This window comes from Schistocerca gregaria, unplaced genomic scaffold, assembly GCF_023897955.1.
Source record: "Schistocerca gregaria isolate iqSchGreg1 unplaced genomic scaffold, iqSchGreg1.2 ptg000720l, whole genome shotgun sequence".
Taxonomy (NCBI): Eukaryota; Metazoa; Arthropoda; class Insecta; order Orthoptera; family Acrididae; genus Schistocerca; species Schistocerca gregaria.
This window is the reverse complement of record NW_026062097.1, coordinates 210,330-235,033: the sequence shown is the minus strand read 5'-3', so window position 1 is coordinate 235,033 and position 24,704 is coordinate 210,330. Positions and strand designations below refer to the sequence as shown.

Genomic DNA, 24,704 nt, shown 5'->3' with positions numbered 1-24,704 from the left:
TGTTATGATCAGGAAACTAGATATTCAGTGCTAGCTTTTAATATATGTACAACGTTTGACTCTTCACACAATCTGTTACACGCTTCCAGTACGTATTAATTCTATAGATACCTGTAACATGATAGACGTGCAAAGGCCGTCTCAACTGACCAACTTTAACTGCGTAGGCTCAGCGCATCCGTAGTGTTACCATTCCTCTGCATGAATTGTACTTGTATGCTTCCAATCACGTATACTCTTTCGCCATTCACAAAGAATAGTTTTTACCAGGAATTTGATGTGTAGAAGCGATTCTTGTCAAAAACTCCTGTGTCAGTTGTTCTGCAGTTACTCTACCTGACTCCTCTATTATCTTAATGATATGCATTTTCTCCTCGTCTGTAAAGTATATGAAATATCCCCTTCCGTCGAATATTCCATCTATGAGGCCCTCTTCAACTAATTCTGTTACTAAGCGTACAAGAATTTGTACATCTATTTGAAATTCTAATCCCAAGCTTTCTAATTCGACAAACTTGTTTTTTTTAATGGCACGAACTAGCTGGTCACGTTCAAATAACATGTCTTTTTGGGTCTTTTGGACGCCTTCCTCCTCAACTAATATCTTTTCTTTCCATATCAGATATTCTGCTTCTTCATCTTTTTCTTGTTGGCGTTTGCGTTCCTCCCAAAACTCAGCCTCTTTTTTTTCATTTTCTTTTCTCCTCACTCGTTCTCTCTCTAATTTGCGGAGCTCGGCCAGCTGCTTATCCCCTTGTTCAGCTTGGTGTCGGTGGTATTCTGCGAGGGCTCTTTTTCGCTCAAGTTTAGCAAGTTTTTTTTTTCCATATGTTCGAGAGGACGAAGAGCGGGAAGCAGTACGCATCTGTAGCCCAGTAGCAATATTATTTGCTCCTTGTTCGTGTGTGGTGTCGGCGGGATTTAAAACGGGCAAGTTGCCGCTGTCAACAATTTGACGACTGAGATCAATATCAAGGCCATTTGCATATCGCGATAAGTGTTCTCTGGGTAGGTTTATATTTGACGTGTTATTGAGACGTTCAGTTTCCGGCGGATATAATGGACTTTGTCCGTCATGCTGATAAAAAGGTCAGAGTTGACTTTGAAAAAACTAAAAGGGGGGACCACATAAACACATACAGAAGCGGTTCTATTTAGCTGAAAATAATTACGCCCGTTGCCTGTCCAATAAAAAACGGTACGAAGCAGGCCCAAAAAAACAAATATAGCGCTGGAGAGTATAAACCAAAACAGAACCATAATTGCCGATTCTGACGTATATTTAAAACTTTTCAGCATAAACCATTTCTGTGTAAGAACGAAGTTTGCAGATCGAAAACGCGTGTATTATTATTATAAAAAAATAACGTTTTGTTTAAAAACAGAAGGTCTTGAGGCTAGGTCGTCATCGAGAATAGAACTTTTTTCGTGACTACATCTACTGCAACTAGCGACGCAATGCATATTAGAGCTCAAAAAAAGTCGACACGTAGAAATTTTTTACTTGATACCAGATTACGAATAGATGTTTTTTACTAAAAAAGCGAGAAAGCGAAATGCAGGTGCTTTACATTTTGGCCTTAATGTTGGAAGAGTCGACCTTGCTTTCTTTCCAGTCTATTTCTGATTGGTAGTAGGCCTTGATGAGAGGTATTGCATTTAGAAAAAGGTCTGTGTCAAAAAATTCAACTGGCTCCTTAACTTGCATTAACTTTCGTCTTTTTCGCTCGCAGAACGCTGTAGTCATTTCCAAAAAGGCCTTTTGGCTTTCAGGGCTATGAGTTTTTTGGTTGTGCTTGAGCCAGAACAGATATGAGTTTATAATGCCCTGTTTTTGATCGCGCTCCCAGGTCATCAAATCATGGGCAATAGCGCTTTCGTATTCCAGGTACTTTCCGATCTTGAACGTAAGAAAGAGGCGCCTGGAGGTGATGAGATGGTGGGGAACAATGAGCAAGTCGCACAACAAAAACATGGTGACTTGCCAGCGTTTGCTGTGTGTGATCATGAATTGGCCAAACGAGGAAGAGTTATTAAGGTTGACGTTCCGATACACAGCACCAAATATGCGAAGCTGTTCCTCTTTGATAGCGTTATTCAAAGAGGCGAGGGTGATAGTGGCGTCAACCTGGTGTTTGAAAACTTGCCAGAGTGCTAGGATAAGGCTAAACCCTACGCGGAGAGCACAGGGGTGGTTTTCCGTGACCATAGAGAGTGGATTGAGTTCAGCTGCGAGAATTTTCTCTAGGAAATTGACGGTAATGTCAGGGTATAGAAAAATAAGTCTGTAGGCTAGAATGTTAATTAGTATAGACAAAAGTTTCAGCTTGTTACGAAATTGCAGGAGGTTTTGACTGACGCTGGCTAATTGATAGGCTCTGCTGCTGAACACACAGATTTCGAACAAAGCAAAAATATTTTTGAGCCAGCTGTGCGTTTTGGAGCTAAAGAGCTGAGCCTGAATGGCGGCGTCTTCAGAGAGCTCTCCTGTCTCTGATGTATCATCACGAATGGCCAAATGAACAGGGCGTTTACCGATAGTCTCGAAGACGATATTCAGAGCAGTTGTTTGTTTTTCAAGCTCCAATTCAACGAACATGGTACTGGGAATGACATGAGGTTGTGATTTGAAACGGTGTTGTGTAGAACTCGCCAAAATAGAATGCGCTCTCAAATAGTCGGTCGCGGTTTCAAAATTGATCAGATTTCTCGAGATCATGTAGGCCGATACCTCAGCTACGAGGTGAGGCTGTGCGCCGGCACTAATGGCTATATTCCTGGAATGTAAGCTCATGTGTCCGCGCTGAATACCTTCTGTGATGAGGGCACGCAACGAGGCGAAGTTCTGAGCCAAACCTACGGCCGCCAGAATTTCGCCTAGTTGGCGGCTAGTGGGATTATTCAGCAAATCGTGGGTATACTGAACCATAGGATGTGTGTGAATCACTCCGCCGCGAACACCCACGGGAACAGGAATTTCGCAACTACCAAAAAGGTACAGTTGAGATTCAGAATCTCGCAAGAGTGCATAATGAGTTAAGGGTTTATACGCTCCGGAACGGCTCGCCCATGCATGGGCAGCGGCTTCAATAGCTCTCCAATCTTGTCCTAGAGCAATGGCGGTAGCGTCGATGCCATTCATAATTCCCTTGTTATGGGTCGTAGCACGGTATGGATCTTCGCACGCCATCATATACGCATCAATAATTCCGCGAGAGATTTGCTGTCCATCAACGTTCTTGTACTTAAGTTTCGAGGTGGGAATACAGAAGGTGGCTTTGGCGCGTCGTTGGTCGCATCTGTTTGTTACGATTCGAAGCAAGTATCGTCCGGAGTTGCTCACTTCGAGTAATTTAGGCGCCAAACCTTCAGCCACTGTCGTAGCTAGATTAGCGCCCATACTTTCACATACATTTATAACTACATGTACGATGATCATGGCGGCATATGCAGTCTTGTGTTCTGAGGACGAAGGCGACTCGACTTGGCTAATCGACTGCGAAGAAAATTGCCTCGAAGCCGAGGTTCGATCTGGTTCATCTACCGCACAGGATTCGATGACCGATGGCCCCTCGACTTCACTTTTTTGATGCTGGACGTTTTCGTTCGATGAAGTCATATACTGGTCAATGCAGCCGTGGAATTTCAGGTAGCTCGATTTATCGTGAATCTTCGAATATTTTTCACTATTGTACCTAATCACTCGAGGGTAAATATCCACTATGCCACCACCTCGTTTAACCATGTTATGGCAGTGCTGATTCCCATAAAAAACCAATTTAGCCTTGCTTTGCACGATTTTCTTTACAGCAATGTCAACGTCGGCTACGTCTAATAGCTGTATTTGCGCCTGCATAAGATTTCCACTAGAAAAAGTTTTAAAGCCGCCAGATCCGGAGATCGTTTTGGCAGCTCCTGATACTGCCGCGATTACCGAGGGCTCCTCTATAGCCATAGGAATCGAATATGGTGAATCGTTGATAACGAAATTGAGCCCCAGTCCTAACGGCAATTCAAATATTCCAATACAGTTTTCGATCATGTTGTCGGCTACCTGCGGTGAAAGAGACTGAGGATGACCTAAGTGAGGATATACCAACTCGATTTGATCTTGACGTTCTTGTAGAGTTTTTCTGTAAAATCCAGACCATATGGACGGCTTGCCTTCCGAATTAGTCGGGTTACATGGCAGAGGCGTCATGTTATCATTTAACTGTTGTGACCAGAAAAGTTGTAGTATCGAAAAGTGAAATTAAGAGGAAAGAAGCAACGAAGGATCTTCAATAAAAAGCACAAAGAAAGTTAAAAATTTTAACAAAGCCAGCTCAAGATTAAGAATGGTCTCGTTTTTCCCTCACTTGAGGGCTATAGGGATGTACACTGCTTTAGTCGTTCTTCCAATACAAAATTATGCATGAAGAAAATATAAAATAAATATATTTGTCAAATATAGGAAATGTTTGCGTGCATACGCTAGAAACAGTCATAGAAATACGAATTAAGTCATCAAGACCTTTAATTGAAGGCGACAAAGTTTGCAGAATAAATCTTAATTTTGACTTATCTCATAACATGGTTCGGGTGTGAAAGCACATCATTTCACAATGATGCCAATTTCAATCAGATAATCTGTTACAGAAATAATCCCTCAACGCTGGGAGTGTGTTAGTAAGTCATAAGCAGTGAACTTCGTATCGACAAGAGTCGCATGCTTGTTTTGGATAAATTCTTGTATTGCAGTATTTACCGTAATTACATATTATGCACGGCCCTCACGTCGAGCGGTTTGAAATTTTTTGGAGAATAGAGCGGATTTTTTAAATTCTCTTTGAGTTAAAGTAGGGTTTTGATTGTCTAGAGGTGAGCATGACCTGCGGCTATCATACAAACTGCCAGAAGACTGAATTTCTCGACATAAATGACTTCAGCGGTTTCCAATTACACTATTGTAGTGGAATGGGCATCTTTTACCCGTAGGCTGTGGTTATAAGGGATAGGTGAAAAATAATAGAGCGTTACTGAGAAATGGTAAAACAATTGACCAGAAGATAGAAAAAGTGATTTAATTAACCTTCTGAATTTATAACATGTTGTCTTGTATTTTTTTTTTGCGCTAACTGATTTGATGCTTTTGTACTGTTTTTGGTTATTTCGGATAGCTCTAGATATGGAATACAAGTATGGGATTTACTGAACTTCCTCAGAACTTGATAGATGAAGATGAGTTTTTAGGGCACAACCCGGAGGCAACAGGCCGCTTTATAGACCCAGACTTTGAGCGTCAGAGGAAAATCGCTCAAAAAACAGGAGAGTGGTCTTATCGTTGGAAACTGGGTTCAGATTCTACGTCGAAAGGCAAGCCTAGAAAAATAGCTCAGAAGTTTGATCACTCAAAAAAACCCCCTAAGGCCTTTCAGAAGAATATCAACTCAAAGATTTCGATAGTAAAAAAAAAAAAAATTGGACATCAGAAAACAATCGATCAAAGAAATAGACATTTTAAGGACAACTCAGACAAAGTGGACCAACAAGCTCAGGTAAATGCTTCTAAAAAGAAGAGATCACGTCCTAATAGTAAAAAAAAAAGGCATAGGATGCGCTATCAAGAGAATTAAAAGCTCTTTTTTCAATAAATAAGAAATGTCTTTGAACACCATTTTTGATAATTCAACATTCAACAGAAAAAGAAAATAGTGATCATTGTAATTGCGTGAATATTTAAGTTAGATAAACCGTGATCATAGAGTATCAAATAGCTGCTTATTTTTTATGTCTAAAAATGAGTAATAATTGTACATCAGATCCAATCAGGTGTGACGATGTATAGAGGGTCCTTAGTTGTGACAATATCATTAATTGAAGATAAAAATCGAGTTCAAATCCTTGCTCTATACCATACCTTGCACATTACATGTACATACGTGAGTTATGTTTTTTCCTATTGCCACAATTTGTTCCTATATATTTTTGGAGAATACCATAAGATCTAGCAACAGCCGAAGGTATTCGGTAGAATACTCTATTTAGCTTGATTCCTTGTTACTTGACTAAATAGACTTTACAATAGCTTTTTCTAACACTCATTTTACCAAATCAAATAACGTGCGTTGACCAGTGTGTTAAGATTGACTCCTTGGTTGTAAGTGAAGAAAACGGAATCGGTTCAACGATGCATGGCTAACCTAATCCATAAGAACCGGGTTTAGAGAATTGCACAAAAAGGGTTTTGGATTGTTGATTTTTTTCTGGACATTAAGATCATCTATTTAAATTTTTCAAAAGTCAGTTTGCCGGATTTCGTACAGGTAATTGTCGTCAGACAGTTTTGATATTGATCCATTTTTGTGAACAACCCTACTAAAAACTAGGGCCCTCGTTAAGTAAGTTTATGCGGCAAAGATATAGAATCAAAACAGATGCTTTTCGTGCTTTTATTAGTTATTCTTTCCTATTTTTAAAAATTAATGTGCACACACAACATATATTACTTACTTATACACTACCCTATTGCACATTAGCATTTGTGTAACTAGGCTAATTTATTTTGTTCATGTAGAATTTCTTTTGGTACATGTTTTATATGGGGCTGATCCAACCTTGTTAGCTTAGTTCATCGCAATGGGTATTCCAAAACTATGGAGTATAGTACGACCTGCGAAAAAAACTGTCAAATTAGAAAGTCTTCGAAACTGTTGTCTTGCAATTGGTATGCATTTGTTTTGTTTACTTCCTTAGCTCCTACAAGTTAAGCCGGTGACAATCATGATCATGACGTGTGAACTCATATTGTATGAAATTTACTTACAACATTATTACGACATGTATCATGACCAGATACAAGTATTTGGATAGCAAGCTTCATTAGCGCTATGAGAGATAAACGAGGAAATGTAATTCAAGACGCTTACTTGAAAGGCACATGGAGCCGAGTGGTTAAACTTCTGTTCCTAGGTATTAAGTATGCCTTGTATAAGTACTGATACAAGTAATGCATAGAGTGAGGTATTCAAAGATATACTAACATATTTTATATCATTCTAAAGGCCAGTATTTGTATTCGACGGTAAACCACCAATGTTAAAATCTAGGACGCTGTCTCGAAGGCGTCGAAATAGGGCGAAGGCGGAAGTTCGAGCCCAAAAAATGGCTCGCGAAATGCTACTAGATCAGCTTAAACAGACCTCTTTAAAGAAAGTAAAACAACTAGTTTTAGAGGGAAAGTTAGACTTAAAAGAGGCACTCGTTGAGGCACTGAAGATTCAAAATATGGGGAAAGATAATAGACAAGAATCTGAAGAAATGAAAATAAATGAAATTCCCTGGGCTGAAAATACCCTAGAAGAGCCATTAACTGGCCCTACCTTAGACGTCAATTGGCTACGTACCTTAAGTCCAGATGACAAATCTGTTCACGAAAAATCGTACGAGGCTCAACTTGAAATTTTACTTATGATGAGAGTGGCGCACAAAGGGAGCGTAGCAAATGCCATCTGCGAAACAAATATGGACATAGAACAAAAAGACTACTCTTCATTACAACTAGAGCAATTAGTCAACAAGGGATGCATTACGAGAAAACTCGAACAAGTAAAGCAGCGCCTAGATAATGAGTCATATTATCCATTGGCCTCAGATCCAACCGTTAAATATCGGCTATCAAAGACAAATACAGAACCAGTAAATTCGTACGTTTATTCGTATATCTAGATCCACATATTCAGCCGTATTGAAGAGCAAATAATTAGGATAGCATAGATTCAAACAGCTTTGAGAAAACTCATATAGACAAAAACATTTTTAGTTGAGGTGAAAGTGTTTTTTCGATATCGAATTTAGCTTTAAAATATTTTCGAATGACTTTTTTTGCTAACCGATATCTGCCTTAATTTTTTTATTCGATAGACTTGTTGATCCCGACTCTAACTTTGAGATTCGAGTTATTAAAAGTTTGGATTCGAATATTGAAACTCTTGATGAATCAGGCGATATTATAGCAGAAGACGAAGAACTAAGAGAAGAATGCACTGACTCGCCTATTTCTGATTCTCCTCTTCATAGCCCCGTTCTTTCCGGTTTGACCGAGACATCTACTGAAGATAATCATCAAGCTATTGAGATCGACTTTGAGCTAAATGACCCTTCAAATTCGGATTCAAATGCTCGACAATTGGATTCGGCGCCATCTATTTCGGATTTGATTTGTGAGGATGACAGAAATTTTGTTTATGAAGAAGAGATATCTTTAGAGGAGGATGATAAGGAATACTCTAGCGTTCAATTTGAAACGACTGATGATATTTGCTTTCCGGCAGCTGCTAAAATCGGCAATGATTCTATTGAACGATTTTGCGCTGATCAACTAGAGAAAATGTCTGTTGATGAGGTTCTTGGCCAAGATCTATATAAAGGCAGAAACCAGTTGAAGAACAACGATTCAAAAGCAGTACATGCAGATTTTATTTTGCCTAAGAGTGACTTGAAGAACGGACACGAAGTGGATGCAAATCGAGAAAGAATTCAGTTGGAGAAAGCGCAGAGCGAAAATTCATTTAACCAAGAAGAGACAGTCAAATCTCAGTTGAAAAGTGTTGTAAAGAATGAATTAGGTATAACGGAGCACGCTGTAATATGTGGTTCGAATGATGGAATGGGAAGAGATGAAAAATCAGATGTGCTTGAGTTGGAGAAGAAGAAAAAAATTAAAACGGACGATATGGATAGGAATGTAAATGAAAGGAATAATGAGAATAGGATGGTAGATTTGGGTGAATTTCAGCCGAGCGATAACGATAAAATAACAGAATTTGATACAAGAGATGCACTAAACGTACCCAAAATTCGTCTTGAGCGTTCCTACTCTGAGTCTCAGCCTGAATCTCACTGCAATGTTGTTCAAGCCGAGAATGAATCTATTTTTCATTCTCCAACTTCCTCATTTTCAGAGTTTCAAAGTCCTCAGGCTAGTGGTCTTGATTCAGGCTATGATGAGCAAAGCCCTTCAACGTACTGGAGTTATTTTAATTCAATTGAGTCTGAGCTCAGTTCTCAGAGACAGGCGCGAAAGAATAATCATCGCTCAAGTTTTGGCCAAAATGTGGATATATCCGAGGAAATGATAACTCAAATTAAGTATCTTTTACGTTTGTTTGGAATTCCTTATGTTCAAAGTCCAGGCGAAGCAGATGCGCAATGTGCAGCTCTCCGAATACTCGGGTTGGTTGACGGCATCATATCCGATGATAGCGATATACTCGTTTTCGGTGGATTTCCTATTTTTCGACATGCCTTTTTGCGCGGGCATTCATTGGATTGTTACTCTTTAGAATCTATAGAAGATAAGCTTCAGTTATCACAAACTGATTTAATTTTTTTGGCATTACTGTTAGGAGGCGACTATGCGGATGGAATCAAAGGAATCGGCCCCGTCATCGCTCTAGACATCGTTACCCATTTTCGTGGAAGCGACGGTCCTAGCCGATTCATTACTTGGATAAAATGCATTCAGGAAAAAAAATCACTTCCAGATGTTCACGACTTGGGGTTTGAGCCTCCAGATAAGTCTTTTGCACAGAAGCATTTGCGTCTGTTTAAAACACTTCAATTGCCTAATAATTTTGTGAATTTGGCCGTTATTGATGCATATCTAAATCCCCAAGTCGACCGCTCTCTGGAAAAATTCACTTGGTGTTCTCCGGATTATAAAGCTTTAACTCAGTATGCAAAAATGCAATTTGGGTGGTCCGAGAGTAAAATTAGCTCAACTTTAGATCCTATATTGAAAAATCATACTTTAAATAATTCCCAGACAAAAATGGATGATTTTGTTGCTGCATCTCCTTCATTATCTCGTTTCACTTGCGACTCACACACATCCGAGTCCTCCTCTCTCACATACTGTGAGACAGAACTCAAGGATGAACATATTGAAGACGCTTTTCTGAAATCCAAAAGAAAGCGACGAAGCCGTCAAATGTCTAATCTTCATGACATTATGCAAATTGAATCAGAAGAAGACCTCAGAGAGATTGAAAGGGTATTGGGAGACAGTAAAGTTCTTCGAAGAAGGACACTGTAGATATAAATTATAAGTTTTAGGTGATCCGTTTTATCACAATGAATTGAGAGTCAACATATATTAGTACAAAAAGAGGATATGTGGTCGAAGTGATACACAAATGTGTCCCAATACAGGCAACACACCGTCTTTGTCTCTATATATTGTTTACTGCTAGACCCAATTGCAATATCCTCTATTTGTGTCAAAGGCTTACTCTTTGCCCGAAAAAAAATAAGAGTGTTTGTCAAATACCGAATCCTTTTGAAATGATTTCTATCAAAACAACCAAGTCCAGTCAGAGTTTGATATTTAACGGTCCACCTTTAGAGCTAATCAATCCATCACGGGCTTTCAATATGGGTGAAAACAACTATTTTTTCCTAAATACAGTGCCATCAGTTATTGCAATTGAATTTTGTGATTTTTCACACGCTACTATAAGATGATTTTATAGAGATATAAAAGTCACGATTGATATTAGTTTATCTCCATAGCTTTTGAAAAAATAGCCATTCAAGTTATGACCGGTAATTGTGAAATTGAAGAAGTTCATTTATAACCTATTGATTGCTTGTCTGCATCCTCTGTTCACCCCGCAGGTTCAAGTATAAAATTTTGAATTTGTTCGTTCAAAAATGTAACACATTTTTACATTATTTGATAATGCTACAAGTACGACCAAAAAGATGTTTGAATTTCTTATTCTACACGCCGTGGAACGCGCAGTTAGTGACTATTCGATTCTAGTGATATAATAAGAAAAAATTTCAATGCCGTTAGCGGTGTTCTCCTCGTTTTTTAGCAATAAGCTTTACGTTTTTTGAGTCATCTCTATTACTGTTATTACCCTGCTAGTTTTCTCTTTTCTAAGCAGGCATTGTAATTTTAGTATGTTATTATTACGCTGCATGCCAAATGGGCTCCTGAACAAGCTCCGCACCCATAAATCACATTTGACCTGCGCCTCTCATTCTTTTCGTCAATTTTACAAATGGAAAATTCAAGCCAACTACAACGGATGTCGTTACCAGTTTTCAAAATTAATTAAATACGAAGATTGTTGTATGGCTCTATACGACCGTTTTTTTTGAACACTCTTTGAATTTGGGTCTCTAATACTATGTTCTTTCCCTTCCGCATTCACCTTCCTGGTGGCTTTTCTATCTATCAACATTGTACCAAATTTTTGAATCAGATGATAAACGTAGGCTGATTGCTTCTGAAGGAAGCAATTCACAGCCAAAGATATCCAAACAAATTTTTATCGCCCCTAATGGAACTGTATGCGGTAATGTCGAGGTAATTTACCATTTAAATCCCGATCCTTATAATATGCTCTCTAGATGCAATAAAAAATACAAACCATGTGTTTACACATTTTGACACATACTTTCTTAGGTCCAGGATTACGTCTCAATTTGGTACAATGTCGTTATCCGTAGTGACGTAGGTTCTATTCGAATTGGAAGTACTACCAATATTCAAGACAACACTATCATTACCGAAGTCCACGGTTCCGTTGGTCTTCGGCATGATGGCTCGACTACTATTGGTCATTTTGTCACTATAGGTCACGACTGCCATCTCTCCGCATGTACGATCGAGGAATGCTGCCTAGTAGGTATGCATTCAACAGTTTGTCCCGATTCTTACATGGAAAAGCACAGTATGCTAGCGGCAAATAGTCTCTTAGATAGAGGCGCACGCATCAAATCTAAAGAACTTTGGGCTGGTAGGCCAGCAAAGTTTATACGCTTTCTAACATCTGAAGAAATTGAAGGAATAACGGAAGGCTCTAAAAGATATTGGCAAGTAGCAATGAACGCAAAGAATAACCTTATCTATTAGCATAGGCTGTACAATCCGAAATCGATTCAATTACTGATCAGGGTACAAACAAAGAACCATTAAGATCCATAGCAAGAAAATCAGCTCTGCTAAGTTACAGCAAACACTTCTGTTTTGAGTATTACAACTTCACTAACTATATGTGTATACAAGAAGCCAGACTGGGTCCCCTAGTGCAATAAACTCGCTGTTCTACGCTTATTGCTTTCTTTGTACGCTGTTCATAAAACGTACACTTGTATCAAACGAACCGAATATTACTTCTATTCTCATGACGAGAGGCCCATCACTCGTAAAAAATGTGTGCGCAGGTAAACATGCATTTGCATGAACTATATAATTTACATTCTTGGAAGACTTCATTTGAAATGTCAGAATTTCTTGTATTTGCGAGAAGCGCTAGACATTTATCGAAATAACCCTGAGTCTCATATCCAATAATAGACTGTGACATACACGTCGTCTCTAGAGCATGTATACAATATAAGCCTGCTTCACTACTGATAGTGTACACGCACTCTGATCTGTTTTTTCTAAAAATAGGAATCCAGTGTTTCCTAATCGATGAGCCCTAGAAAATCGCCGTCTATTGAACCGACACAATACTGAATGCCGTATTCACACGCGTTCAACGGATTAGAAGCGGGTTCTACTGAGCTGAATTGTATAATTTCTCGTGCACGTACCACCCGGCTTTGGAATGAAACACCGATAATTCTCAACCTAAGATTATTTCCTTGTTTTATCTCTAATTGCTCACCTTCAACTGTGTAAGCTTGGAGTTGAGTATTATATTTAAATTCTCTCGGAAGGGCCTAAAACGAAAGCACAAATCAATCAACGATTCACTCTAACGTAGTTGCATACATCATGTAGTCAAGGAAAACAGTACATACACCTGCTCCAATAATCATATTGATAGGCCCAGCACTGCAATGGATCCCGTCCTGAGTGGTACCGGTAACTTCCACATCGACCACCTGATTCAAAAAAGGCCTACACACTAACGCCTGAAAAGAAACTTGAAACACCGAATATCCGCTTTCTACTACTTGGCCATGGCCGATGTCCTCAACGCTTATTACAAGAATGATACAACCATGGTTGTTATCGAAAGTACCCTCAGCCTCTTGATAAAGTCTGTAATAAATTTCATTGTGTAGGTTGGGCCCAAAAAAAGAAGGGTGTATCCTAATTTCTCGTGTAATTCGAACGATAAAAAACATTTATGAAGACAGACGCATGTGCCGAGATATACGTGTCAAAAATCGCCAAGCGTATAATGTTATAAAGCTCCGGCACCAATTTGCTAAACTTTTTTTCAACATCCCGAAAAGTGCTATTTAATTGTTTCATATTAAATTTGTGTTATTTTAATATTATTCGACTTAATTCGAATTTCTTTTTTATTCTTATTCTGATCTGTGATGTGTATTCTTATATTCCATATATTGTATAGCTTATGATTCGGTTGTATTCGAAAAGGCTAAGTTATACGTATTAGAGTATAAATGCATGAAGTGTTATTTCTACTGTATGTGTCCCTTTTCCTACATTCCTTTTAAAATTGTTTTGCTAACATTTCCTAGTAATTGTACTTCACCTGATATTCTACGGACTGATAGGCTCGAATATTGCCTTGGTAAATCATGGTATCTCGGGCACCCCTTTCTACGCCGTTCGGTCGATAGCGGCCTCGGCTGAACCGTACACCGTGAACCAAAAAAATATGTATGTAAGAGGGGTGAAGGCGAGACAGAGCTAGGAATTGGTCTTATTACTCCTTATTCACCTTTTTATAGGCTTTCGCCTTGGAGCCCAGAACACATTGTTGTTGGCTGTTTAGATGGCAGTATTCGTGGAATTGAAATTTTCACAGGGGCTGAACTTTGGTCTTTTGAGTCTAATAATCCTCTCTTGAAATCTTCCCTTTCCTCTTTTGTCCCGTCCGTTAAAGGTCATGTCTATCACTACCAAGAAGACCGCCTTAAGCAATGCGTGTCTTCTATACCAAAGTTTGTTAGCAAACTTCCTATACTTCGGGAAGATGGTATTCTTTTCCTTGGTTATAAGGAAGACTCTTTTTATTCAATTGACTCTGTCTCGGCCATAGCAAATCAAGAGACGAACACGCTCGATGGTCAACAATGCGAGGCTGTTGACTTGCTTGATAGACTTGTCGTGATGCGTACGGACTATAGAGTTATGGCAGTAGATTCACTGACCGGACAGCAATACTGGAATATTTCGTATGGCGAGTTTGTCCCGTCATCTATGCCTGTTTATGAGGTCTTGAAAGAAGATGAAAAAGAGTTAGCTATTCACGTTGTCGTATCATTTATAGATGGGAATTTGGAACTGGTCAACTCCATATCGGGTAAAGTCCTTTGGAATGTCAAATTACCATCTCCGGCAATTCAGGTTTTAGGTCCACAGTATCTGCCAATCGCAGGTATTTACTTGAAAAGTCTAGAGCTTGTTTGGAAGGTCCCTCAACTGCTGCTCAATCACACCCTTTCTCAGGACTCAGTACTTGTGTTTGATCACCAAGGCGTTTCGGTGGCTCTTGATGGGCCTACAAACCTCTGGCCTCTCAGTGATACACCTAACAGCTTACCTGGTATCACAGACAATTTGAGCACGTTTGATATCTATTCTGAGTTAAGAAATTTGTATCTCATTTCCGATACTTACCGCATTGAGGAACTTCCTTCTTATTCTGAGCTTCTTACTATTTCAAGCGACGGCGGCAGTAATACCACTCAGACCGTTGATCATTGTGTACCACAGACTTTGGATATCCAGCTCCAAGATTTCGCATTTTTTAGCTTTAGAACGAGCCTTCTGTTTGGGACTCTCTTGTTTTTGGTAGTCTTATGCCTGGTCATCGTGTGTTTGCATAAGTCAAGGAAGCATTCTCATTACCTAGTGAAATCTGTTCAAGTCTCAACGGAATTATCTCACCACACCCGAGAACGTGTCAATTCTGATGGAATTCTTCATATAGGTCGGCTATACATCAACACAAACAATATACTGGGTTATGGCAGCTCTGGCACAATCGTCTACGAAGGCCAATTGGACAACCGTAAAATTGCGGTCAAGCGCATGCTTCGGTCCCATTATTTTATTGCTGAAAAAGAAACATCTATTTTAATTGAATCTGACGACCATCCTAATGTAGTCCGCTATTTTATGACGGAACAAGACCGTGAGTTCATCTATTTGGCCTTGTCTTACGCAGAATATTCTTTGGAAACGTTTGTAGAGTCCGAAAAATGGATTGAACTGATGCCTGAAGATATGCGTGACATCCTGTTCCAACTGACCAATGGACTACACCACCTACATCAGATGAATATCATTCACCGCGATATCAAACCGCAGAATGCCTTGGTAGACTCTAATCTAGTAGTCAAAATTTCTGATATGGGTTTAGCTCGAAAACTGGATACGAATCGTCAATCCCATTCTACAACGATTCAGGCCACTTTGGGCTGGAGATCCCCCGAATTGATTTTAGAATTGGGCGAAACGTATGGCGAGCTATCTGCAAACGATGTCGGCGGCCTTTCCAAACAGAGGGACTTCGATGATCCAAACACATGTTTGCTGATTGACAGACGAGTAAAGGTTACCAAAAAAGCAGACATTTTTAACCTGGGATGTCTTTTTTATTACGTCATGACCCGACGCCACCCGTTCGGAGACAATCCTTTTCGCGAATTCAACATTTTGTTCAAGAGACCAACGCTTTCTGAATCTAGCTTCCCCGTTCCGGAGCTTTTCGATTTGATCAGCAAAATGATCTCAAAATCGCCTGATGATAGACCCACTACTGACCAAATACTAAAGCACCCGTATTTTTGGAGTAAGAGAAAGCGTTTGCATTTTTTGACTGACGCGTCTGACTTTTTGGAATTTGAAAAGCCGTTTACAAGACTCGTTCAGGACTTTGAGAAAGCGTGTGTTGATGCTGCAGTTATTCCTGATGACGGTTGGGTTCTTTCTCTATCTCAAGAGTTACATGCTGAATTGAAAAAGTTTAGAAAGTATGATGTAACCAAAGTGCGCGATTTGCTGCGAGTTATTCGCAATAAGTCCTATCACTATCGGGAACTCAGTGATGAGCTAAAAAAGGAGTTTGGAACTTGGCCAGATGGATTTTTAGATTACTTTTGCAAGTCTAGGTTTCCGAAATTGTTGATAGTAACCTGGGAATTTGCTCGTACAAGATGCAGATACAGCAGAGAATTCAAAAGATATTTTAAAAACGAACCCATAGACGAAAACCCTTTGCCCCAGCAAGAGTTAACTCAACTTTGCTCCGAACTCTATACGGGGGTCGACTCTATTTTACCTGATCAAGGACCTGACTACATTCACACGAAAAATGACAGCTGCCAGTCTTCACCCTCCATTCTTCGCAAATCAAGCTCCCAACTTCGTGCTTCCGATTTCTTGACCACCACCAAACATTCTTCTCCTCGTCATTCAAAGAGAAAAAAAGACGACATTGTATATAAATCACACAGGCCAGAGCAGGCAGAATCCGACCACTGCTATCCGCCTGGGATACCTGTGCCCCTTTAACATCTCTGTACTTTATGCATCCTACTATATATTTTATTTGTGTCTAAACCTACAACACAAAAAAACGTGCAACCGGGACTTCCTGCACTTTAACAGATATGTATTGCGCATCTGAGAATTCGAGCTATTTCCCATCTATGTCACTCATTCAATCCGTCTAAATGTGCACGCACTCCTTGCTGATAAACACCTAAATACTTCCTGAAAATGCGGTAATTAGTGACACGTAGCGAATCTTGTAAAGTTCGAACAGGCTCGTAATAAATTTTTTCCGCCGGAAACCGATTCTCGTCTCTGCATGCAACTTCTATCACATTTTCAACGGCTCCCCTAAAAAAACTGATATCCTTTTATTCTAATTCATCGTCAAATTCCTGCATAAGTAATTGTATTTAAATTGTAAGGTAACCCGACTACTTTATAACTTTTTCCCTTCTAGATTTGAGTATGTCTCCCTTTAGGAGATTTTCTCGTAGAAATATTGCTGAGTCAACTTACCTCGGATTGAGATCTTGTAGCTAAAACATTGTCTTTTCGCATTTAACTTTGCTTAGTTATGAGCAATAGCATCTCTACGGGCATTTAAAGGTGCTTTTGTTTTTTGCGATAGTCTCTGCACCCAGTTTCGACTATACTCACATATTCTAGCTTATTTTGTATTTGATTGACAAACTTCTACGACCGAATCTTTTCAAACTTTTAGATTTGGCTGTTTGAATTTTAATATTATTAGCGCCTTTACGTTAGAGCCGTTTTGTTAAAACAGCGAATGTATTTCGCACTCTACTTGGTTGTAATTTCGGTTACGTGCATTTATGCGAAGTGTAACCTTAATGCCGAACCAGGCCAGTGTATGGGTACGATAATTTAGCGTTAGGTAAAGTTAAGCTACTATCTTTTTATTAATCACTTTACAAAGGCCCCTTAGAAAGAAGTCAGATGCTCATATCTTCAATGCCTGGTGTGAATTTTGGTTGTTCTATTAAACAGGTAGCATATTATAAAGATTCTGATCAGAATACTATCTTGGTATGTCTTACTAAATTTCTTGTACATATATAATAATTGCAAAAAGATTAACTTTTTTTAGTGCGGGGACTGTGTGGTACGTCTTCAAGACGCAGTGTAGTTATTTCGTATTTACAGATCTAACAGGTGACCGCTTTCTTATATATAGCCCGGAATAGGCGGTTGGGAGGATCCAGAAAGACATTGTAAACTGGATGAATATTGCGATGACGCCGGTCGTTGCCAACCGCTAAAGTCTAGTCCTTTCTACAAGAAGTCATGTCCTTACGAGACAAGTATGAAAGCAGGTTTTTTTTATTGGATGAGACGAAAGAGCTCTTGTCAGCGTTATCAATTGCTACAAACGCTTACTCGTTTCTATAGATTCCAGTCCTAGTTACTGTGGTCCAGGTCTTAGGTGCTACCGCCACATTTGTATTCCGTGTATAAATGGAATGATTGACTATAGTGATGGTATGCTAAAAATGATTAGTTCCTTTGATTGTTAGATATTGAAACGCTATTTTTGTGGTAATAGGAAAAATTTGCATATCCAATATGTGGACTTATTCTAGATGGACTGCTATGATTTATCAACCAGACGACATCTTCCTGCTAGCAATTTTTTTGCTACTAATCGGCGGATATTTGATGATTTTGATGAGTATGCTTTCTTTTTAGCATGTTTGCACCTCATTATTCTTATTATTATAAACTCACAAATTTTCTTGACAGATCTTTTGTGGAAAACGCGGTTAAGAGAACTATTTAAAAAATATTTTGATAAAACCCATGATAAAAACTACGACAAAGAAGATGAATACACTGAATAAACTTATAGTTTTGAGCCACGATTTGCTTACCGTATACGTTTTGCTTCGATTTAGAAAATTTTGCATAATACGTATTTTGATAATGCATTTAAAAAAAACAAACACTGCCTGGTTTAAAATTCCCAATACCATATCAATAAAGATGACAGTAGTTTCTAGAACATGTTTTATTGCCTATTTTAGTCTGAACATTTGATGATCAGTACCCTTAAAGGGATCTACCAAAGTAGGAGAAAAGCGCGTAGAGACAATTCACTATTTTTCTAATCCTATAGCTTATTTTTATTCTTCGTCTTCGGCTGGTGCTCGGGATTCTTGTTCCGCGGTCAGAGCCTTCTTCATCTTTCTTCTCTTGACTCTGCCAGGGCGCCCGCCGCCAAAGGCCGAATTATAGGCAAAATCAATATGCTTTTCTGAATCGGTCCTTACTATAAAGGACGGTACATTCACGAGTTGTTTTCCAACACTAATATGCCTCTGTTGTATAAGCACTCTAGCATGGTGAACACTTCTTGCCATCCCTCTTTTGAAAACAAGGGTTTGAAGTCGACGCTCTAGGAAATCTCTTTCAGTCAACCCTAGGACAAAATCTAACCTGAGGCGGCTTTCATTAAGAACACCAATGCGTGACAAACGGCGTAGGAGAGCACTTCCTTCCAAAATGCGGCGAGGATCTTTCTCGTCAAGTGTAAGCAAAATTCTGGCAGCCTTTCGAATTTTTGTTAGTGTGTAGTGTACTCGCCAAACCTCACGCTTGTTTTTCAAGCCGAACTCGCCAATGAGTTGCATTTCGGCATCGATACGCTCCTTTTCGAAAGGACGCCGAGGCGTCTTCGAAGTTTTGCTGTCTGAAGTCAAAAATATTAGTAAAATTTTCGATGAACTTATATTTTCCTGCTGAAGAGGCACCCCAAGCTAGCAGGCTAGACATCTGTTGTACGAGCAAAAAAAAACATACAATTACGCAAGACGGAGAGGTGAGGCATGCTTTTCTATTACTTGCTGAGCCAGAGTGGATGACAAAAGGAAAATTTTTTCCTAGAGCACTATAAGTTCGGAAGAGTTAGAAATAAAAATAATCTTTTTTTACGATCATCAATTTATATGTATAGGTGAAATTGATTTCTTCATTATTGCATAATATTTCAATCTGACTGATTAGGCCAACGGGTGAATTGTTTCAGAAAGACTAAGACGTGAAATAGATTATGTTCTGGATGCACACATAGTTGTGTTATTTAGATCGCGTAGGTAGAGATGGTGTACTCTTTTTGCAGCAAATATCTCCTTGCTTAATATCATTCGCAATATTCGTGTCTGTTTTAAAGTTACAATCGTACCAAAACCCCACAAATAAACTGCTCGGAATGGTGATCTTGAATCAAATTTACTAATCTCAAAAAAAAAAATTATTTAACTTTTCACAGAACAGAAGTAACATTCTAAAAATTTTATAAATGCATGGCTTTATAGGGATAGTAAAATTTGACCTTGAAAGAACCGTATAGCATTGTTGAAACCTATTCTACATAGCATTTACATATGATAACTTGCCCGGTCAGATCAATTCCCTTAAAATCAAAGTGCGGAATTTTTCGCAAAGCTGTCTCTCTAGAAATTACAGCCACTAATTTCTTTACCTGGTTAAAATTGTACAATACTCAACTGATCATCTCATAAAGGCGTATACATTCGACAGTTTCAATGCTGTTATTCCACAAATTTTGAACGACTTATCAGCGATAAAATTGGTGGGCTGAACTGACTTTTATCACGACAAGTGCAACTGATTGGAATCTGTTTAATTTAACAATAAGATTTAAAATTCAACCTTCTTCTTAGAAACCTGATACAACGAACACATCTTCTTATCCATTTGAGGACGTTTGTCCCGTTTATGTAGAAATTGAAAGCACGAATAATTGTTGAGACTGGCAGCTGGTCACTACGATAATTCCTAAAATTCTAATTGTAAACGAGCCTCCCGGGGTGGGCCTATTGCTTCTTGGACCAAGGTTTTCCTAGATTCTGTTTGAGAAATAACGGGCATTATCATAAACGTATTTTTAATACAAAACATGGACACACATGCCATAAATGTCCAAAATATATATATATTCTAATTAAGTTATTTTACATTTGCTTCTATAGCCGGTTCATTTTTTTACTTCACCTCTCCTGTTTTCGCCCTAAAGTACATGTCTGGTATATTTGAATATAGTGGTCAGTCAGGTTTTTCACTTTCAGTTTATTGTTTCTTTTATTAACAATCCTCTTTTGCTTAATAATATTGTAGGGAAAAAAAATGAAACTCCGGCCGTTCGTTCATCCTCAAGTACTTCCTTTTGTGAATTAAACAGAAACTTTGATTATTGGGCGAAGCTCAAGGAAATACTTCGAATTTCACCTTGGCAACCTTTTTGTAAGCATTCAAAAAAAAACCTTTATTACACGTTTAATCTAACATCGCCTTAGTTGCTAAACTTTTTCACTGGGATAACCCCTCGTATTCTGCTTTGGTGTTTATCTCTGGAAACTCATTCTTTATCCTTATAATATTTTTCGAGTACTCCGTCATGACACTAGTTGCTCGCATTCTATTTACGTCGATACTATTCTCGCTTATTTACGTTAAATTTTGGGAAGCACGAAACCATCCACATCCTCTTATGTATGCACTGTTTAATAATTTCGCGTTTATACAGTCCGCGAATGTATACTCAACCTTATTTTTTTCGACCTTTAGGCAATATCTGCAGTCCTTCGAACTCAAAACTTCTCCATATACAATCGCAGCTCAAAACGCATTTGTGCTCGCTATGCTTAAACTCGTCCAAAGATTTTTACTCGACATTCTTTATGCCACTAATTTGCATCTTGCCTTCCGTACAATTATTTTCATGATTATGCTATCGTTCATTGGCAGTCGTGTCCCTGGCATATATTTGACGTATTTCATCTTCCTTTTCTCATTTATCTGGCCTCCTGCTTACGCCTCCAGACAAGCATGTATCGATCATTTTCGTTTAAAAGTGTCTACACTTCTAAACAGTCTAGACAAGTTTTTCTTACAAAAGCCACTGCATCGTTCGCACCTCGAGTAATGTTAATTTTTTCTGTACGTAAATTATGTTCATTTTTTTGTACCATGTTATCCCTTTCACAGTTCATTTGATCTCAGAATTCATGTTCTGAGGCATTTCTATTAAATTTTCATGTTTTCATCTTTCTTCGTCGCTACTTTACTAAGTCGTTCATATAATTCATTCAGATCACCTTTTTCTAGTTCTGCTGGTGCACCCGTCATCAACTCTGTTCCATTGCTTGATTTAGGAAAGGCAATGACATCACGCAATGACTTAGCGTTCACCATAACGGCCATTAACCGGTCAAATCCAATCGCTATGCCTCCATGAGGTGGACATCCACAATCCAGCGCATCCAACAAGTGTTGAAACTCCGCTAATTTTTCTGAAGACAGCTTCAAGATGTCTTTTAATATAACAATCTGGTCCTCTTTTTTATGTATACGAATCGATCCCCCGGCAATTTCATACCCGTTCAAAACAAGGTCATAATGCTGCCCCCTTACTTCCTCTGGCTGATTCTTCAAAAGAATTGCATCCTCTTCCAATGGTGCCGTGAATGGGTGGTGGTTTGGAACCATGTTCTTGCCATCTCTATAAAAAAGAGGAAAATCGACAACCCAAAAGAATTCGTACTGATTTTTTGGTAAATCTAACACTTTTTTTTCAATCAATACTTCTTTAGCCCACGTCGCTATCTTACCGAGTATTTGCAAAGGATATTCACCCTCTCCGGAGATCAAGAAAACGACATCACCATCTTGTAATTCCAATTCATCTTTTAAAAGACTGAGTCCTTCTGAAGAAAAATGGTGTCTGTCGCCTTTCAACTCGCTATCTTCTGCATGCAGAATGGCTATGTGAACTCCCTTATCCATCTTTTCGCCTTCCTTTCTAATTTTAGTCAGTTGCTTTTTCGTTAGCACATTTGCTACTTGGCCTAGGTTCAGTGCACGAATAGATTTCGAATAATCAGACGCGCAGTCTTTAAAAAGACGAGTCACATTTTGGATACGAAAGCCAAATCTGATGTCAGGCTTATCCGATCCATAATTCTCCATACACCATCTATAAGTGTATCTCTTGAATGGGACAGAAATCGTTACATTTAAGCATTCTTTCCAAATTTCCGCTATCAATCCCTCTACAATATTCATCACCTCTTCTTTTTGGACAAATGAGAGTTCCATGTCAATTTGAGTGAATTCTGGCTGTCGATCGGCTCTCAGATCTTCATCGCGGTAGCACCGAGCAATTTGAAAATATTTTTCGAATCCAGCTACCATCAATAATTGTTTATATTGCTGCGGCGATTGTGTCAAAGTGTAGAATTTTCCAGCTGTTCTGGTAGGTACTAAGTATTCTCGAGCGCCCTCAGAGGTCTTTCGAAATAGAGTAGGTGTTTCGATTTCACAAAAACTATGACAAATCAAAAATTTTCGAATGACCTGCATAGCATGGCTCCTTAAACGAATATTTTTTTGTAAATAGGGTTGTCTTAATTCTAGGTATCTGTGCTTCAATTTTAGTTCCTCAGATTCAACATCTATTTTTTTGCGGTAATATGGGAGTGGCATATTAGATGTAGCCAAATTGATCACTTGAATGCATGTACCGCATATTTCGATATCTCCTGTACACATTGTTTTGTTGACCATGTTATCAGGTCTTTGGGCTACGACTCCTGTTCATTTTGGCGCTATAAGTCCCTTTGATCCGGTATTTTTTTTGAAAAAAAAAACGTACCATGTACACACACAGCGCTTTCTAATGGTATTCGTTTTAGGTCTTCGATCGCCCCTTTTTGTTGCGTAGAACTGGAGTCAAATTTGGCCTGAATCATTCCAGTGCAATCTCGTATTGTTATAAATCCTAACGTGTGAGAGAGTATGCGCACAGAACTAAGCCAGCCTAAGAGGACTACTTTTTGGGCTAATTTTTTTATGTTAGTTCCATCAGGGATTTATAGGTTGGACACAACAGAGAACACTACCTTGATTTTCTCTATTCAGTTGGCCACAATAATGCGTGCGTTTCAAGGAACTAGTATCGGCATCTGTACAGTTTTGAAAGTTAGCTTATATTAAAGGGTTATTCCATATGGATAGAGAAAAAGGGCAGATCGCTAAATCAGCAAATCTTGAGGCTTTTTTTGCAAGAGCGAAGAATAAAGCAATTTATCCAGCTCCTAGTGATTAGTGTGTGTGTTTCACCCAATTAAAAGAAATTATGGCCGAAAGTTGGGTCAAACAATTTTTCATAACTTGTTGCCTTAAATGTTTTCATATTTTAAAGGCGTGAACAATCGCAATCCACTAGGGCAAAATTCTCATACCTGGTTCAAGAACAACCGACACTTTAGAACCAATTTGAAGCTTTTGCTCATCTGTTAATGGCGTATATGACGATTTGGAAAATAGACGGCATAGCTTGTTTTTTATGTTGCAAGCGGCATTTGAGTAATAGCCAGTTACGCTTCTTTTACGTGCAAGCGTTTGAAAATGACAGCCCGATGTCCGTATATAGAAGATATCTGTTTCAGGTTTTAAACATTTTTGGCGCGCCAGTGCTTCGTATTGCCTTCTGTCAAGCCTGATAGTTTGAGTTCTCAAAGCGTTCCACATGGCAGCTTTAGGATATGTACGATGTCTACAAACTTTGATGTTTGATCATTTTTCAAAGCCTTTTCAAAAAAAAATGAGTTCAAATACCGAAATTTACGTATGGTATCAACAATTAAAAAAAAGAGGCTCTCACATAAGGATCGGAGACACATATGCAATAGTATCTGAAAAGAAATACATCATATAGGGGAGAATAAAATGTTTTTCGATACTTCATCAGCTGCGCGGTAAGGAAAATGGTTTCATGATTTTTTGAAGACGCTGAACAATGTGATATGTAAAAATAATACGTTTTGACATTGTCAAAATGAATTCTTGCGCGAGTAACTAGTCAGATAAACGCATATCTATGCAGGGAAAACGATGAGGTAGATAATGTATATATGCGCAAAAAGTGATGGAGTTATGTGCAAAGGCATGGACTAAAAATTATAATTGAACGTCTCAAACCTTCGAATCCTTTGTTTAAAATCTTTTAGATTCCTTGGCCTGTAAAACTATTTTTTCTTAAATTATGAAATTGCGTAGTATTTGAGCGTCTAAATATAATTGAATTAGGCGATGGCTTTTGTGCTTCAATATTTATCATGTTCTGATACTAAAAGGTATCTTTTTCAGACCAAATAGAATTCATATTGTCGTTAAAAGAGGCTAC

The 24,704-nt window shown here is 38.7% G+C and overlaps 7 protein-coding genes and 2 long non-coding RNA genes across 11 annotated transcripts; 3 read left to right on the top strand and 6 right to left on the bottom strand.

Moving 5' to 3' along the window:
• Positions 1 to 236: 236 nt before the first annotated feature.
• On the bottom strand, positions 237 to 2,396 carry LOC126320411 (DDRGK domain-containing protein 1-like). The gene is made up of 2 exons (XM_049993890.1): positions 1,141 to 2,396; positions 237 to 1,078 (listed from the first exon to the last, which is right to left on the bottom strand). The coding sequence occupies exons 1-2, from the start codon at positions 1,297 to 1,299 to the stop codon at positions 248 to 250; spliced, it is 990 nt and encodes a 329-aa protein (XP_049849847.1). The 5' UTR covers positions 1,300 to 2,396; the 3' UTR covers positions 237 to 247.
• Positions 1,568 to 4,201, bottom strand: LOC126320410 (uncharacterized). Its single transcript, XM_049993889.1, has one exon. The coding sequence runs from the start codon at positions 4,199 to 4,201 to the stop codon at positions 1,568 to 1,570; it is 2,634 nt and encodes an 877-aa protein (XP_049849846.1).
• A 1,603-nt stretch (positions 4,202 to 5,804) lies between these two features.
• Positions 5,805 to 6,368, bottom strand: LOC126320491 (uncharacterized). The gene is made up of 3 exons (XR_007558101.1): positions 6,304 to 6,368; positions 5,900 to 6,182; positions 5,805 to 5,833 (listed from the first exon to the last, which is right to left on the bottom strand). It is a non-coding gene; the product is annotated as an uncharacterized LOC126320491 (long non-coding RNA).
• Positions 6,369 to 6,444: 76 nt separating this feature from the next.
• On the top strand, positions 6,445 to 10,732 carry LOC126320490 (uncharacterized). Of its 2 annotated transcripts, none has more exons than XM_049993992.1 (4): positions 6,445 to 6,645; positions 6,835 to 6,958; positions 7,044 to 7,685; positions 7,903 to 10,083. In XM_049993992.1, exons 1-4 carry the CDS (start codon positions 6,636 to 6,638, stop codon positions 10,073 to 10,075), a joined length of 2,949 nt encoding a protein of 982 aa, XP_049849949.1. In that variant the 5' UTR covers positions 6,445 to 6,635; the 3' UTR covers positions 10,076 to 10,083. The 2 variants fall into 2 exon arrangements, with proteins under 2 accessions (XP_049849949.1, XP_049849948.1); XM_049993991.1 differs by having other exon boundaries at positions 6,487 to 6,706; positions 7,903 to 10,732.
• A 605-nt stretch (positions 10,733 to 11,337) lies between these two features.
• Positions 11,338 to 13,189, bottom strand: LOC126320489 (uncharacterized). The gene is made up of 3 exons (XR_007558100.1): positions 12,802 to 13,189; positions 12,592 to 12,720; positions 11,338 to 12,510 (listed from the first exon to the last, which is right to left on the bottom strand). It is a non-coding gene; the product is annotated as an uncharacterized LOC126320489 (long non-coding RNA).
• Positions 13,190 to 13,286: 97 nt separating this feature from the next.
• LOC126320386 (serine/threonine-protein kinase/endoribonuclease IRE1-like) lies at positions 13,287 to 16,793 on the top strand. Its single transcript, XM_049993844.1, has 3 exons — positions 13,287 to 13,439; positions 13,495 to 13,636; positions 13,708 to 16,793. The coding sequence occupies exons 1-3, from the start codon at positions 13,421 to 13,423 to the stop codon at positions 16,496 to 16,498; spliced, it is 2,952 nt and encodes a 983-aa protein (XP_049849801.1). The 5' UTR covers positions 13,287 to 13,420; the 3' UTR covers positions 16,499 to 16,793.
• A 461-nt stretch (positions 16,794 to 17,254) lies between these two features.
• On the top strand, positions 17,255 to 18,457 carry LOC126320465 (uncharacterized). The gene is made up of 7 exons (XM_049993963.1): positions 17,255 to 17,355; positions 17,418 to 17,527; positions 17,589 to 17,603; positions 17,676 to 17,802; positions 17,891 to 17,980; positions 18,045 to 18,170; positions 18,242 to 18,457. The coding sequence occupies exons 1-7, from the start codon at positions 17,268 to 17,270 to the stop codon at positions 18,337 to 18,339; spliced, it is 654 nt and encodes a 217-aa protein (XP_049849920.1). The 5' UTR covers positions 17,255 to 17,267; the 3' UTR covers positions 18,340 to 18,457.
• Positions 18,458 to 18,488: 31 nt separating this feature from the next.
• Positions 18,489 to 19,708, bottom strand: LOC126320467 (uncharacterized). Of its 2 annotated transcripts, XM_049993964.1 has the most exons (3): positions 19,680 to 19,708; positions 19,298 to 19,385; positions 18,489 to 19,187 (listed from the first exon to the last, which is right to left on the bottom strand). In XM_049993964.1, exons 2-3 carry the CDS (start codon positions 19,323 to 19,325, stop codon positions 18,622 to 18,624), a joined length of 594 nt encoding a protein of 197 aa, XP_049849921.1. In that variant the 5' UTR covers positions 19,326 to 19,385; positions 19,680 to 19,708; the 3' UTR covers positions 18,489 to 18,621. The 2 variants fall into 2 exon arrangements, with proteins under 2 accessions (XP_049849921.1, XP_049849922.1); XM_049993965.1 differs by lacking the exon at positions 19,680 to 19,708 and having other exon boundaries at positions 19,298 to 19,661.
• Positions 19,709 to 20,756: 1,048 nt separating this feature from the next.
• On the bottom strand, positions 20,757 to 24,086 carry LOC126320464 (aspartate--tRNA(Asp/Asn) ligase-like). Its single transcript, XM_049993962.1, has 4 exons — positions 23,761 to 24,086; positions 23,419 to 23,481; positions 23,172 to 23,357; positions 20,757 to 23,109 (listed from the first exon to the last, which is right to left on the bottom strand). The coding sequence occupies exons 1-4, from the start codon at positions 24,047 to 24,049 to the stop codon at positions 21,545 to 21,547; spliced, it is 2,103 nt and encodes a 700-aa protein (XP_049849919.1). The 5' UTR covers positions 24,050 to 24,086; the 3' UTR covers positions 20,757 to 21,544.
• Positions 24,087 to 24,704: the final 618 nt, after the last annotated feature.